Genomic DNA, 13,910 nt, shown 5'->3' on the forward strand with positions numbered 1-13,910 from the left:
ACAAGCCTTGATTGTCCGTGTTGTTCTGTTCTGATGTCATCATGATATCATCAAGCAGTGAGTACTCTGCGTTGCCGTATGTTTCAGGCAGCACTATAGTGCCCATTAGACCTTGAGTCTAAGGCATTCTCTCGTTTGTCCCCATGCTGTAACATGCCTGACCGCACGCTGTCCTTCTCCCATGTGTCTCCCCGCTGCAGCCTCAGCAGATTGTGCGTCAGCCTGCAAAGCTGCCGTCTGAGCAGCATCTGAGCAGCACAGTAACAGCGAGTAACAGTAACACCAGCTGTGTCAACGGCAGTACCAGTGGCGATGACATTGGTAATGGTCGTCATGCTGAGCTGTCCGCCGCTTCACCTGTGCTGCCAGTCCGATCATCTCTACACTCCGCTGCTAGTTCCACAACAACTGCTAACCCTCCGCGTCCTCTTCATATTGCAAGTGAGCAACGCTGTTGTCAGCCGTCCAGTGCGGCACACACGCATACCACTACGATAAGTGCTGGATCAACTTCTCCTGGCAACGCACTTTCTGCTACATCGGCTGTGGCTGCATCTGCTATTGCTGCTGTTGGAATGCCAGGTCAGAACCTATCCACAACAACAACAGCATCATCACTACTACACAACGACAACCGCAGCGTGACCAATGCCTGTCTCAATCGCCCTCAACCTAAAGCACCCGCACAACCACCATCGTCGTCGTACACAACAGTATCAGCAGCAGCAGCATCAGTGACACCTCGGCGGACACAACACACTTCAGTGTATTCTTCTCGTCGACATATTGCCAGCAAGCCGACAGCAGCAGCAGCAGCAACTGGAGTGGCACCATCACCGACAACATCACCACCATCAGCAACATTGTCATGTGTAAGTTCACGAGCAACAACGTATTCACTCAGCAGCACTAGCAACACTGGAAACTCTACAATATCAGCTCCGGCGTCCTTCCTCAATCGACCTAAACCAGCAGCAGTTGCAGCAGCGAGTACTGACGTTGAACCAGGTAGGGCACAGCCAGCTGAGCTGCTCGGAACTGCTCAGAGTGAGCCACACGCATGCCCAGTGTCCGCTCGAGGCAGCAGTAACAGCGCAGCATATCCCGTTACGCAGCCCATACAGACGCAAGGATTGACAAATGTCGCATGTACCTACGCCACTCATCACGAGCAGAATGGCATGCGTGCGCAACCTAGAGAGAGCACAAACGAACGGAGTCGCATGTCCACACACACGACACGTGAACGTGCAGTTGCGAGTCGCTCTCTCAAGAAAAGCACAGCCCAAGACCAGGCGTCTGCGCAACAGTGCTCTACTGTACTGGGATCCGTTCGAACTAACGTTCAGCAACCTCACTCCCGGTCGAACTCGTCATGTACCACGCTGATGGCGCCACGCACTTTACTCGACTCTGGACCCAGTGGTATGATGACATCATCATCTAGTGATATGGCATCGTCTGCTAGTACGCCGGGCCACTCTAGGTCAGGCGTAGTCACTAGTCAAACACGTCGTCGCCTTGGAAACAGCACCATTCTGACACCGGCAAAGCGTGTATGTGTACGCGCTGCTGCGTCGTCGCACAGCCAGTCTGTTGCCTCGCTACCGCAGACTGGGTCTGTTCAGTACTCATCGCGTGAGCTGTCCGTGGGCCAGGGCCAACCGATGCAGTCACTGCCCCATGACCAGTCACCTAGGGCAACATCGCGTGACCTCGCACCCGGTCCGGGCACTGTGGCAACGGGGACTTCTGGTGGCGATGTTAGGAACGTGTCGACACCGGCAGGCGACGCCATACCGTGTGGCCAGTACGTGTCTGCTCCGTCTCTGCCGCCGCCCCAGAATACTGCTGACCCGGGAGCTGTGGGAGAATTGCCGGTCGTAGCTACTGTACGTGATTGTAGCACTGCATCTAGAGGCTGCACTGGCATAGCATCTAGCCATACTGAATCAGTGCATGAGACCACCACACACTGTACTGCACCTGTTGCTAGCACGAACAGTTCTTCGGCCCAGCTCAACGGCACAGGCATTAGTAGCAGCAGCGGCAGCAACGGCAGCGTAGGTAGCAGCATCATCAGCAGAACTCGCAGTAACCTAAGTAACGATTCCCGCTCGGCGCCAGCGCTCAATCTGAGCAATGGCAGCTCCCGTCTGTCTAGCGGATTGGCAGGTCCAGCGCCGCCAGCTGACAACTCTGCCGTGTCAGTCACAGCCATGTCCACTAACCAGCTAACATCACAACAACAACAACGACAACAACAGCAGCCAACAACATCCACACCAGTAGGCCGACGTCCGCTAGGTTTACCATCCTCAATCAACCTAAATCATTCGGCCATTCCAAAACGATCATCGTCAAGTAGTTTGTCTTCTGCCTCCTCCTCCACCTGTTCACCGCAGCTCTTCTCAAAGTCGTCCTTTTCGTCCGGTTCCAATCTCGGCGAGGCCGTCCTCGCACCCGAGCTGCCCCGGCCGATGTCCATAAACGGCGGTGGGATTACTCCGCCAATGTGTGCCTGCGGCAAGCGTGTCCGTCGCTGCGTGGCCTCTAACCCGGGCCCGAACCAGGGCCGCACGTTCTACACGTGCGCGGTGAAGAATCGCCGTAGCAACGGCGGCTCGCCAGCATCACTCGGGGCCAAGCAGCGTGGCTGCGCCTACTTCCAGTGGGAGAGCAAGAAGTTTGTGACGTCATGCAACTCTCTCGATGACATCACAAACTACTTCCCGCCAGCGCCATCATCATCCACAAGTTACAACGGGTCATCATCATCATCATCAACAACATGTAGATCTGCTAACAGTACTAAAGCATGCAGTACTCGTACAGGCAGTTACGACACCGGCGCATCCGATAGACCTAGTCATGGCGGCACAGCCTGTGCTACTAGTACGGCTGATAGCGCTGGTCAATTCTCCAACGTGAGTGATGACAGCGACTGTGTAGTACCCTACAGCTTACTACCAGCACTGTGAGGCACTGTGAATGACTGTGAGGCACTGTGAGCATCGAGTGGCTGATACCTCACATTTTACGTTGGTGACCAGCCTTATTAGTTGTGACTATTGAATACCCATTCCTCAATGTGTGTAGGCTCAACTGTAGCCACCTCATCTCTCACACAGTCATAATACGCCAATAACCAAGAACGGTCTCTCGGCCAGGCCTATCAAAACCTTTGGATTGAGCTTTATTTTTAGAATTGTAGGCGAGATACCGTTTTAAGTAGCAGTGTATTGGATAGCCGCATGCATGGGGACAAGACACTGTGCTGGCATCCGTACTAGCATTTTCTGGACAAAAACGGGCACTTCCAATCTCTCCCTGAGAACCCATGCAGGTATCTACCCCACACCATTTTAACTGTTCCCCTCTCCCCCCCCCCCCCCCCCCCACTGACAGTCTGTGTGAATGGGCTAGGCCTCGTTGCCGGCGGCGGTGTTGAGCACTCTTGTCTCTTCAATCAGCCAAGGACTCTGACCCTGTACTGCTTGTGCACGGGGTATCGTGTGGTAAACATTGCCATGCCGTTATGCAGATCTGAAAACAAACAAACATTGCCGTACACATCTCGTCCTGCTCCATACCGGATCAGAGAATCACGCAAGCGCACACGTCCCCCCCCCCACACATAATTAATTATGCACATTGCGGGAATTGTGTTCACCTGCAGCCAGGACCAGCTTTAACAGCACACATTGCGTCGGAACCAGAGAGTATCAATGCACAGCTCTCATACTACGGCCTGGTTCCGGCAACTGAACCGTCAATGTCAGACGTATTGACATTTCCATTCTGAACAATTGGTAGAAACTACAGTGCAGGCAACTGAAATCCGACCCCCTGAGCGGTGCGCTCACATCGCAAAGACCTGACACGGGATAGCAACACTACCAAATTGAGACCGCTAGAATGTGAACGCATCGCTAAGGGGGGTCGGATTTCAGTTGCCAGCCCTGTAGTACCCACACTTCGTCAGGGAATCAACTTCAATAGAACAATGGAAATACAATAAAACATCCATGAATACTACGTGTAGTAGATCTACGCTTTGTCTTGGACATATATTATAATATAATTATATAATATTGCACACAAATGCAAACACGCGCACGGCAGATCAGAGTGGGAAGAACACTACCGATCGCTATCCAGGCCTGGACGGTAGCTACGCCAGGAGAGACATCGGGGTGCGAAACCAGAACGTTACAATGTGAAATTACACGCAAGTAAATAGGTCAAATGAACCTAAATGAGAACACACTTGCACACGTACTAGTCCTTGAAGAATTATAGTGTTACAATAGTAATGCTAGAAACGGATATGAACACACATGGTGTGATCTACTAGTGATGCAGAAAATACGATCAGTAGCAAGGCATCGGTCATCAGTAGCAAGGCATCGGTCATCAATCCATGCAAATACGATCAGTAGCAAGGCATCGGTCATCAATCATTCTGGACTATGTTAAGGTATAGTTCTGTGAGATTCCGATATAAGGAAATGATAAGAAACGTGGAATGGTGGTGAATGGTGGTGGAACGTTTGGGTCTGTATGTGCACGCACGTGTGCGTGTGTGCGTGTGTGTGTGTGCGTGCACTGGCAACGACCCAGAACAGTGAACATGATAATGACACAAACATGCGTGCAAGCACAAACACACACACACACGCACACATACACACACACACTCGTGCAACCACGCACGTGCCGAACCGCGGATCGGGCGGTCAGCGAATAAAACAAAAATAGCAATGGTCAGTCACCGTAGTAGGTCTGGAGGGGGGGGGGGGGGGCAATATCATACAGAGAATATCATCATTGAAATTCAATGTCAAATATCAACCCCCACGCCTATGTAAGGTGTGCGTGGGGAGCAGTCTTGATATACGTTTCACAAAACACAATTGCATTGCGGTAGTATCGTTGATCCGGGAGATATTCCTAGAGCAAGTAGATATCAAGAACTCTCACAGAAATAAATTACTGCGTGTGAGCACACCGCCACTAGACATAAGGGAGTGATATAAGGGCTGAGTGCCGGGGCCATACACAAATTCTAGTGTCGCCCCCTCAAAGGGTCTTCTTGGTTTTAATACGTCTGTCATGAAGGGAAGGAGGGAGGGGAGAGAGAGAGAGAGAGAGAGAGAGAGAGAGAGAGAGAGAGAGAGAGAGAGAGAGAGAGAGAGAGAGAGAGAGTAAGAGAGAGAGAGAGAGAGAGAGAGAGAGAGAGAGAGAGAGAGAGAGAGAGAGAGAGAAAGAGAGAGAGAGAGAGAGAGAGAGAGAGAGAGAGAGAGAGAGAGAGAGAGAGAGAGAGAGAGAGAGAGAGAGAGAGAGAGAGAGAGAGAGAGAGAGAGCAAAAACACACACACACACGGAGAAAGCTGTAAACAACCAACGGAGCGCAGACAAACATTCATCCAAGCCCTGATCAGCAAGAAAACGCTGAGATTGACAAATCCGTTTCGAATCCAGATGGCTGCAAGAAAGAGTATGAAGAGAAAGACAAAAAAGGTTATGACAGAGAGTCGGAGTTTGGATAGTCTTTATGGACAAAACTGCAAAATGTTGCATTGATCAAATCTGCAAGACTTGGGGAAACGATAATTTCGATTGGGGCAAGCGGTGATAGAGGATCAAACCTGGGAAGGAAACATAGCCGTGCTGAATGTTAAGTTGACAACCCATCTCCAACGCAGCATCACAGTGTCAGACCTCAGAAAGGAACCGGCCCAGACGGACGACAGCCCACTTCCTACAACCTGCTTTAAAAAACTTCCAAAAAAGAGAGAGCATGTGGGCCCACAACCTGTCCATGGTTTCTAAACTGGTTTCTCATCTATCACATGATCTTTCATATCTATCACATAGTTAAACGGGGCAGCCATGCTACTCCACACAACCCTTGCATCGGTAGGTCACCATTCATGATATCGGCCATATTAAAATGCCAACTCCACTCAACCCCTGCATTTATGGGTCACATGATATCAGCCATGCTAATCAATGCCAACTCCACTCAACCCCTACATTTATAGGTCAAAATGACGCCGGCCATGTTGGCTCCAGTGTTCACATTCCATGATAAAGTTCTACACAGAATGTAGTCACTTGATGAAGATGTGAAACCACTGTACAATACAAGTACATGTACCGTATTTCCATGATTGTAAGTCACATCTCCATTTTCAGGTCTCAACCCCATTTTCAGGTCTCATCCCCATTTTCAGGTCTCAACCCCATTTTCAGGTCTCAACCCCATTTTCAGGTCACATCCCCATTTTCAGGTCTCATCCCCATTTTCAGGTCTCAACCCCATTTTCAGGTCTCATCCCCATTTTCAGGTCTCAACCCCATTTTCAGGTCTCAACCCCATTTTCAGGTCACATCCCCATTTTCAGGTCACATCCCCATTTTCAGGTCTCATCCCCATTTTCAGGTCTCATCCCCATTTTCAGGTCTCATCCCCATTTTCAGGTCACATCCCCATTTTCAGGTCACATCCCCATTTTCAGGTCACATGCCCATTTTCAGGTCACATCCCCATTTTCAGGTCACATCCCCATTTTCAGGTCACATCCCCATTTTCAGGTCTCATCCCCATTTTCAGGTCTCATCCCCATTTTCAGGTCTCATCCCCATTTTCAGGTCTCATCCCCATTTTCAGGTCACATCCCCATTTTCAGGTCTCAACCATTTTTTACAATACAGTAAAACCTGTGAAGGCGACCACTCGGATAAGGCGACCACCTGTCCTAGAAGACCACGGAAACCAGAATCAAGGGATGCTCTTTCCAGTCAAACGGCCCTGGATAAGGAGACCACCTGGTAACAGAGACCACATTTCAAAGGTCCCTTGAGCGGCCGTCTTAGACAGGTTTCACTGTGCATTCACTACAGTAGCAAGCCATGCTCGATTGTAAGTCGCATCTCTGTCGTTGGCCATGACATGAAGTTTAGCGAAAAAAACCCTTAAAACGTGCGACTTTAAATTCTGAAGGACGCATCACCATGGTCACGCTGCACCTTCATTCTACGGCGCGACTTTATTCGGGGTTATGCGGTATACCGTGTAAGACATGTTGGTATCGAATCGTTGTCCAAAATCCACAGGTTAAAACGAGAAGATACGTTAACGATCATCTTGCAGTCTTCAGGCATATCCGCACATAACACGTGTGAAGATTTACTGCCTCAACAGAACGAATCACGACGAAGAAATATCACCTGTTAAAACGTTAGATTTACTTCCTCGTTATGTATTTACATGTCTTACAGCACGTAAACTGCAGGGTATATTCTAGGACGAATTTCCAACCGGTTACGGTCCAATGAAGAGTTGGGGGTGCGGGGGTCCCCCCGGAAAAAAATTTCAAACTACAACCCAAATATTTCTTGGTGCTGGAGTGCGTTTGACCATTCACAGCTCCATTCACCCACAGAAAAGTACGGGCGGTTGGAACTGATTTGTAACTTTTCAACCGGTCGCCAACAATTTCAACCGGTCGAAAACCGGTTGGGGCGGTTCTAGAAAATTCCCTGGTAAAGGTGAAACTTACCTTTTGTGTGTGTGTGTGTGTGTGTGTGTGTGTGTGAGTATGCATCATGTGCAGTGTGCTAGACGGGGGTGCTCCGATGATTGGCAGGACCCAGCAAGGACACGCAGCATTGCACTGCCAAGGCGACGTCTTCAAACAGCGGTACGCCGTGCCGATGGCAGAGCTCACGCAAGTACGACCGGCCGCGGTTGTAGTCCTTGACCGCACGCTGTGTCATCTCAATGCCGAGTATACTGGCATCGGCGGGCAAGTCCTGTGAGCACAAACCAACACGCACGACCGACCAACAGACAGACGTACAGACAGACGTACAGACATACAGACTCATACTCATATTCCTGCCCATCGTTGAAGCGATTGTAGCGAACAAGCTATGTTAGACATAACAACTTGTGCTGGGATTACACCATTCAACAGACAGACACAGACAGACAGACAGAGAAAGACAGACAGAAAGTCAGACAGACACACAGACAGACACACAGACAAACACACAGACAGACACACCATGTACCATACACACACACACACACACATAGCCATTGAAAGTGATCAAAAATATAAACGGATGTTACACAGTGAACCGATCCACTGTGACCACCAGATCTCCATCTGTCTCACCTGGCACACTGCATCCCATCCATCTGTCCGCGTGTATCCTCTTCTCCTTCCCCCCCTCCCTCCCCCCCCCCCTTACATCCACATGCCTGTACATATACATACCTGAATGGATATTACAAGATTGCCGCGTGTCCCGATGCGATACGCCGCTTCCACCATGGAGCCAGCCGAACGTGAGTCAGCGGTGATACAGACCAGCATCATTTCACACTGGTCTCGGTAGTAGGACTCGGTCGGTATCTGGCATACACTCCAGCCAGCCGGTAGCTAAATATAGCAAAACAACAATGTCAGACACAGCAACCGAACAATGTCAACCACAGCAACCGAACAGTGTCAAGCACAGCGACCGAACAATGTCAGACACGGCAACAACAATCTCAGACACATCAACAACAATGTCAGCCACATAAACTCGCCTAAAATCCGGACAGGTTGTGTCCGAGCACTGCCCTCACTGCCCTCACTGCCCGTAACCAGGAATTGCCCGCACCTAGAACATACATACTCAAGTACTCACTGCATGCAAGTACTGTAAGTAAGACCAGGGATTTTAACGTCAATTAAAGTTAGCGATCTGCGGATTTTTGTGGGTTAGCGAGGTGAAATTCTAACGAATTCTGTCTCAAAACCGGCAAATGACTGTAGATGTACATATCGTTTTACAGCAAACACTTCGTTAGGGCGCGTTCAGACTACGGTGAATCCCGTCAAACCGTGAATGCCGATAAACCGTGAGGGACATTCACACTACCGATAAACTAAGGTTAAACTTTCCCATTCCGTCACTTTTTATCGGCAGTCTGAACGCGTCCTTACGCCAATCACTAGTAAATGGGGCAGTTTTGTTGAAAAGTCAATTTTTTGTGACTTGAGTAGAGGGGTCAGAAAGGTGCCCGGGTAGGCGGACACGCCCGGATTCGGGGCGTCCGGATCCGGGGAACTCTCACCTGTGGGTTGTAGTACGATATCCGATGTTGTCGTAGCAACGGCGCTGCCATTTCCTCTCGCCACGTCGACGACCCGCACGACCCAGCGAGAAAGACGGAGGGCATGTGATGGTGACGGATGCGGCGCCGATGTAGCTCCACAAAGCGCCGCCAGAAAGAGCGCAGATAGCGAGTGAAGCGCAGCCACACCGAGCTACCACCGGTGAAGTATTGCCATGGCGATTTGTGATGCCTCGGCTTCCCGGCATGCCTGTCATCAGAATCACGCGCGGTGTTGAAATCCGTTGTCATGGAATTGTCAAGGCTACACAGCTGGGATACGAGCGTGCAGAAGCCGTCGTAGTTGACACGAGACTCACTCTCCATCGTCGCCGGCGATGCCGTTGCCACGCCGATCTGTTGTCTGTCGACACTGGAGCTGACACTGCTCCCGCCGCTGGTCTCCACGGATACGGTGCTCGTCGGATATGACGATGACAATGATGGTGATGCATGTGTAGCGACGTGTGGCTGTGCACGCACAGCTCCAAGCCGTCCACTGGGCAGAATACCCTGAGCGGCGTGTCTTGCGTCAGACACGGTCGCCGTTGGCACGTGCTTGGAGCTGAAGTGCTGCAGCGTCGTCGTCGTCGGCTGTTGTACACTCTCACGACATGCTGTAGCAGTGCTACTACTACTACTACTGGATAGCAGGAACGCATTCTGAAGGCGTACGATGTCGTCGCCATAGCGATGAGACCGGATCGGCTTCGGCGCGCTGAGTCGCAGCAGGGGCGAGCTAGCCCTGCGGTGTCCGACCGCATGCAGCATGGCATAGTCCCACAGGTCATCGCTAGACAGTGTCGGCGGCAGCAGCGCATCAGACGCCGAGGCGGATCCCGCGCTCGCTGGGCTTTCTCCACGTACACCGTTGGTTGCCATGGTGGTGTTGACGGCATGATCTGCCGAGCAGCTAGCCAGGCTCTGTAGTGCATCACCATCGTCTAGTTGTGTGGTACCCAGTGCTGCTGCTCTGTCACTACACACACATTCAAAACTGCCTGCATCGCCTCCAGCTTCACGGTGACTAGCGCCTAGAGCACTATCAACGGCGACACTGTTGCTAGTGGCGATGGCGTGATCATTACCTCCACCGTTACTAGCAGTAGCACCGCCATGACCGTTTACTCCACCATTGCTTGCGGCAACAGACTCACCATTGGTTGAACTGTTCCTACATGCAGTGGTATCAGTATCGGACATGAGGTTGCTCGTGGCAACACCACCGCCATTCACGTGCGGCTCGGTGTTATCCGTGGGAATAGAAGCGGGTGGTGTGTGCGTGCGGGCGTCGCTAGCGTTGCTGGTGGTACTGGTGTTTCTGCGGTGCTCCTGGAACAGCTCAGTTACACACAGCATGGCCTCGCGCACCTCCGAGAATACAAACGTTCCGCTGTTCTCGGCGATGTCGAGCAGGAACGCACGCGCGTTGTTCAAATCCGACACCTCGGAGTCGCACACGCTGATGCTGTCCTTGATCTGAGAGCTGGACGATGCAGCGGCTGGTGTCGGTGCTGTGGCCGGAGAAGATGATACCAACCGAACGACGGTGACCACCAAACGTCCCAGGCCAATCAAATAGGCCGCTTCAACCAGGGACGCAACGGCGCGTGTCTGGTCGTCAACGACGAAGAGCAGGAGGGAAGCGCGCCGCTTGGCCTCGCGCTCAATGTCGATCAGCTCTGGATACCAGTCGTCAACCTGGTGTCGCACACAGTCAGGTATGCCAGGGAACAGACAGAGGGACAGGCAGACAGAACACACATGGACACACAGCTCTTTGTCCCAAAAAAGGTTTTCGTATAAAATGCCCAATTCAGGCCCCATTTCTTAGTGGAAATAGCAGCAAACACAATAGGGTTCTGTACAACCGGGTCTACGGGATTCTACGAGATTCTACGGGATTTCGTGCATCTGTACAACATGCATAAGGCTTAGGGCATGTTTGATTGTACGAATCCATCAGCCCCGGACCCGGATTCGCCAAACTCGTACATGTTCGATTGTACGAATCCGGATGCCGAGAGCACGGATTCGGATCCAGTCAACCCACCTCCCAGAGACGGATTCGACGGATTCATTTCCATTGTACGACTCATATCTACTCAAAACTCCCAATATGCGTACACTAGGTCAAGAGTTCACCACAATGCATACAGATACTACGGGATGAGCTGTAGCAATGCGGTTGCTAAGGCCTTGAAACGGATTATCGGTTGTGCACATTCGATTGTAGCCGTCCGATCAAAGTGATCTGATCGGCGGGGATCGGGATCCAGTTTCCACAATCGAATGCAGCCTAATTGACACCGTGTAGTGTATGACGTACACATGTAGGTGTACTGCATGCTGTTGTGTATGGTGTTTGTCGCCGTATTGTCCCTCTCCGTATTGTCTCTCTCTCATCTACAATCATGCATGCTCGTTGCAAATAAATGAGTCTTTGCCTTGTCCCACAATGGACTCCTGCGTGGCTCCAGGCGAACACAGCATGGTGGCAGCGGTGCAGGGGTGTCGGACACGCTACGGTCACTACGGTATTGACCGTACCACTTTTTGCCCCAGGTACCCCATGAATCAATCAAATACTCATCTGGGCCCTAAAAAATTTCAAAATTTTCAGCTCAGCCACCCCTCCCGACACGAGTAAATTGTACTTCAGATGATTGACCGTACCACCCTGAAATACCTTCTGACGACCCTGCGGTGGGAATGCGTACAACAATGAATGCTACCCGCGGCGGTGCCAACTTTTCAACATGTTTGTACATGTGACGTGTACAAATTGTCTTGCCCACAATTGTAGGCAAACAAGATTTTGGTAGTGATATGCTCATTCGGCCTCGCCATATGGACGGATTGGACCCGGCCGTCGATCACAACAGAGGGGCGTCGGAAGGTATTCTAGTGTGGTACGGTCAGCCATCAGAAGTACAAGTTACTCGTGTCGGGAGGGGTGGCAGACTTGGAAATTTTGAGCCCAGATGAGTGCATTTGATTGATTCATGGGGTACCTGGGGCAAAAAGCGGTACGGTCAATACCGTAGTGACCGTACTGTCTCCGACGCCCCTGCTACAAATCACTGAGTGGATTCTACTGTTTGGGATGTGTATTCAGATTAGGATCCAACCAAAATAATGACCACAGCCTAAGATCGGACAGAGAGAAACTACACACGTGCATTCATTCCCCCTCGGCTCTCTCACCTGCGGATTGAAGTAGGTCACATTGCACGAGTCTAGCCAGGGGATGGCAATGTCGCTACGCCATGTCGTCGGGTTACACGAACCGCCTAGAAAGACTTGTTCTGCCGCCGTCTCTTGCTCGCTAGTGCAGTCATGTTCCACATTAGAACCAATCACCACAGCGTCCACACTACTCCCTGCGTCACTGCTAGTCACACTGCTGGGTAGAAGCCGTAACCGATTGTCCAATTGCACCGGATACTGTGACGTCATGTCACCATGGTGATGCAGCAGGCGCCTAAAGACGGTGACCATCCAGCAGAACTCGCCGAATAGGAGGACACGTTCGCCGTTCAGCGCCGCCGCAGCTACGGCTAGTGCGATATCGTTAGTGGTTGCAGGTAAGCCGGCGAAGCGCTTTTTGAACTCGCTGGCACGCTGCGTCGCCTCGAGCAGCTGCGAATACGTTACACTGACTCCACAGGACGTGAAGGCCCGATATGCCTCATCCATACTGAGCCAATGTCCGTTGCTGGATTCCTGCAGAAAGAGCGCGCGGAGAGAGCGCACGCCACGACTAAACACATGATTCGCGTATACAGGTTTGCCTTGTCCATCCATTTCACCCGTCTGTTTCCGTTGTTCAAATAATTGTCCTGTCCGGTAAGAGAAGGTAATTTCCTACACAGCTACAACTCGTGCTGCGCGATGATTCACCTTTCTGCTTGTCCACCAAGCTGACGAAAACAACAAACCGATTCGAAAGTCTTCTGCTCCATTCCACAAACTCTATTTTACTCCATGAACCTAGCCTATGTCACAGTATGTGGCATATGCCTTGCCCGTGACGTCTGACGAGGTCAACACTACATTGTAGTCGCACAACAGAACACCCGTACATATTTTCAATGATGTAACTATCATTTCAAATATAGAATTCATGAGTCATGATGACATGATCGAAACCGGAAAAATGATTTTTCTGCCCAGAATATTATCAAATTTTTTTACTGGCGCCATGTAAAATGCGTTCATGCCCACTTCTTCCTCGTCTTTTCGCCCGGTGGTCTTCTGGTTTGCAGTACAGTACGCGAGTCACATAACAGTGTGCATGTGGGAAACTGTAGACTCCTACCAAGACGTGTTTGCAGAAGAACATTTTCTTTTCCAGCACACGTCGTTCCTTGAAGACTTCACCTGGGCTGTACGAGTACGTACCGTCCTTCTTGAATCACAGTTTTCGAGTGAGCTGAGCTGCATGATATGAGCTGATCAGCTCTGACGTAACCCGCGCCGCGCCGCGCCGACGATTTTTGGTTTTGGTTCCGGCAAAATAATGTTTTCGGTACGTCCTTCACATTATCATGACGTCATTTTTGCATTAGCGCGCCATCATGACGTCAAGTGAGGTACATCACGTGAACTTTTGCGCATGCGTCTCACTAGTATTAGCATTTTTATGCATGTAGGTGAAAAAATGGCGTTCCACATCTTCTCGTGGAACCAGTGCATGCACCATGCAGTGCATGCAGTGGATCTGCAGTGC

The 13,910-nt window shown here is 50.9% G+C and overlaps 2 protein-coding genes across 3 annotated transcripts in view; one reads left to right on the forward strand and one right to left on the reverse strand.

Moving 5' to 3' along the window:
* The window catches only part of LOC135812328 (ERI1 exoribonuclease 2-like), a 12,030-nt gene extending 8,788 nt beyond the window's left edge, over positions 1-3,242 (forward strand). For both annotated transcript variants that reach the window (XM_065325704.1, XM_065325705.1), the window contains one exon: positions 201-3,242. In XM_065325704.1, coding sequence (XP_065181776.1) covers positions 201-2,981 — 2,781 coding nt within the window. In that variant the 3' untranslated portion in view covers positions 2,982-3,242. The remainder of the gene's footprint in view (positions 1-200) is intronic.
* Positions 3,243-4,191: 949 nt separating this feature from the next.
* LOC135812329 (streptococcal hemagglutinin-like) lies at positions 4,192-13,189 on the reverse strand. The gene is made up of 5 exons (XM_065325706.1): positions 12,386-13,189; positions 9,140-10,879; positions 8,292-8,456; positions 7,569-7,821; positions 4,192-5,488 (listed from the first exon to the last, which is right to left on the reverse strand). Exons 1-4 carry the CDS (start codon positions 12,983-12,985, stop codon positions 7,627-7,629), a joined length of 2,700 nt encoding a protein of 899 aa, XP_065181778.1. The 5' UTR covers positions 12,986-13,189; the 3' UTR covers positions 4,192-5,488; positions 7,569-7,626.
* Positions 13,190-13,910: the final 721 nt, after the last annotated feature.

This window comes from Sycon ciliatum, chromosome 3, assembly GCF_964019385.1.
Source record: "Sycon ciliatum chromosome 3, ocSycCili1.1, whole genome shotgun sequence".
In the NCBI taxonomy this organism is placed as follows: domain Eukaryota; kingdom Metazoa; phylum Porifera; class Calcarea; order Leucosolenida; family Sycettidae; genus Sycon; species Sycon ciliatum.

Bases quoted from the DNA above. Each gene is read 5' to 3' on its own strand.
- LOC135812329 (XM_065325706.1), bottom strand. From the start codon at position 12,985: ATGGATGGACAAGGCAAACCTGTATACGCGAATCATGTGTTTAGTCGT. The intron at 10,880-12,385 runs GTGAGAGAGCCG...GTGCGACACCAG, and splicing joins TGACCTACTTCAATCCGCAG to GTTGACGACTGGTATCCAGA. The intron at 7,822-8,291 runs GTATGTATATGT...TTGTGCTCACAG, and splicing joins ATCTTGTAATATCCATTCAG to GACTTGCCCGCCGATGCCAG.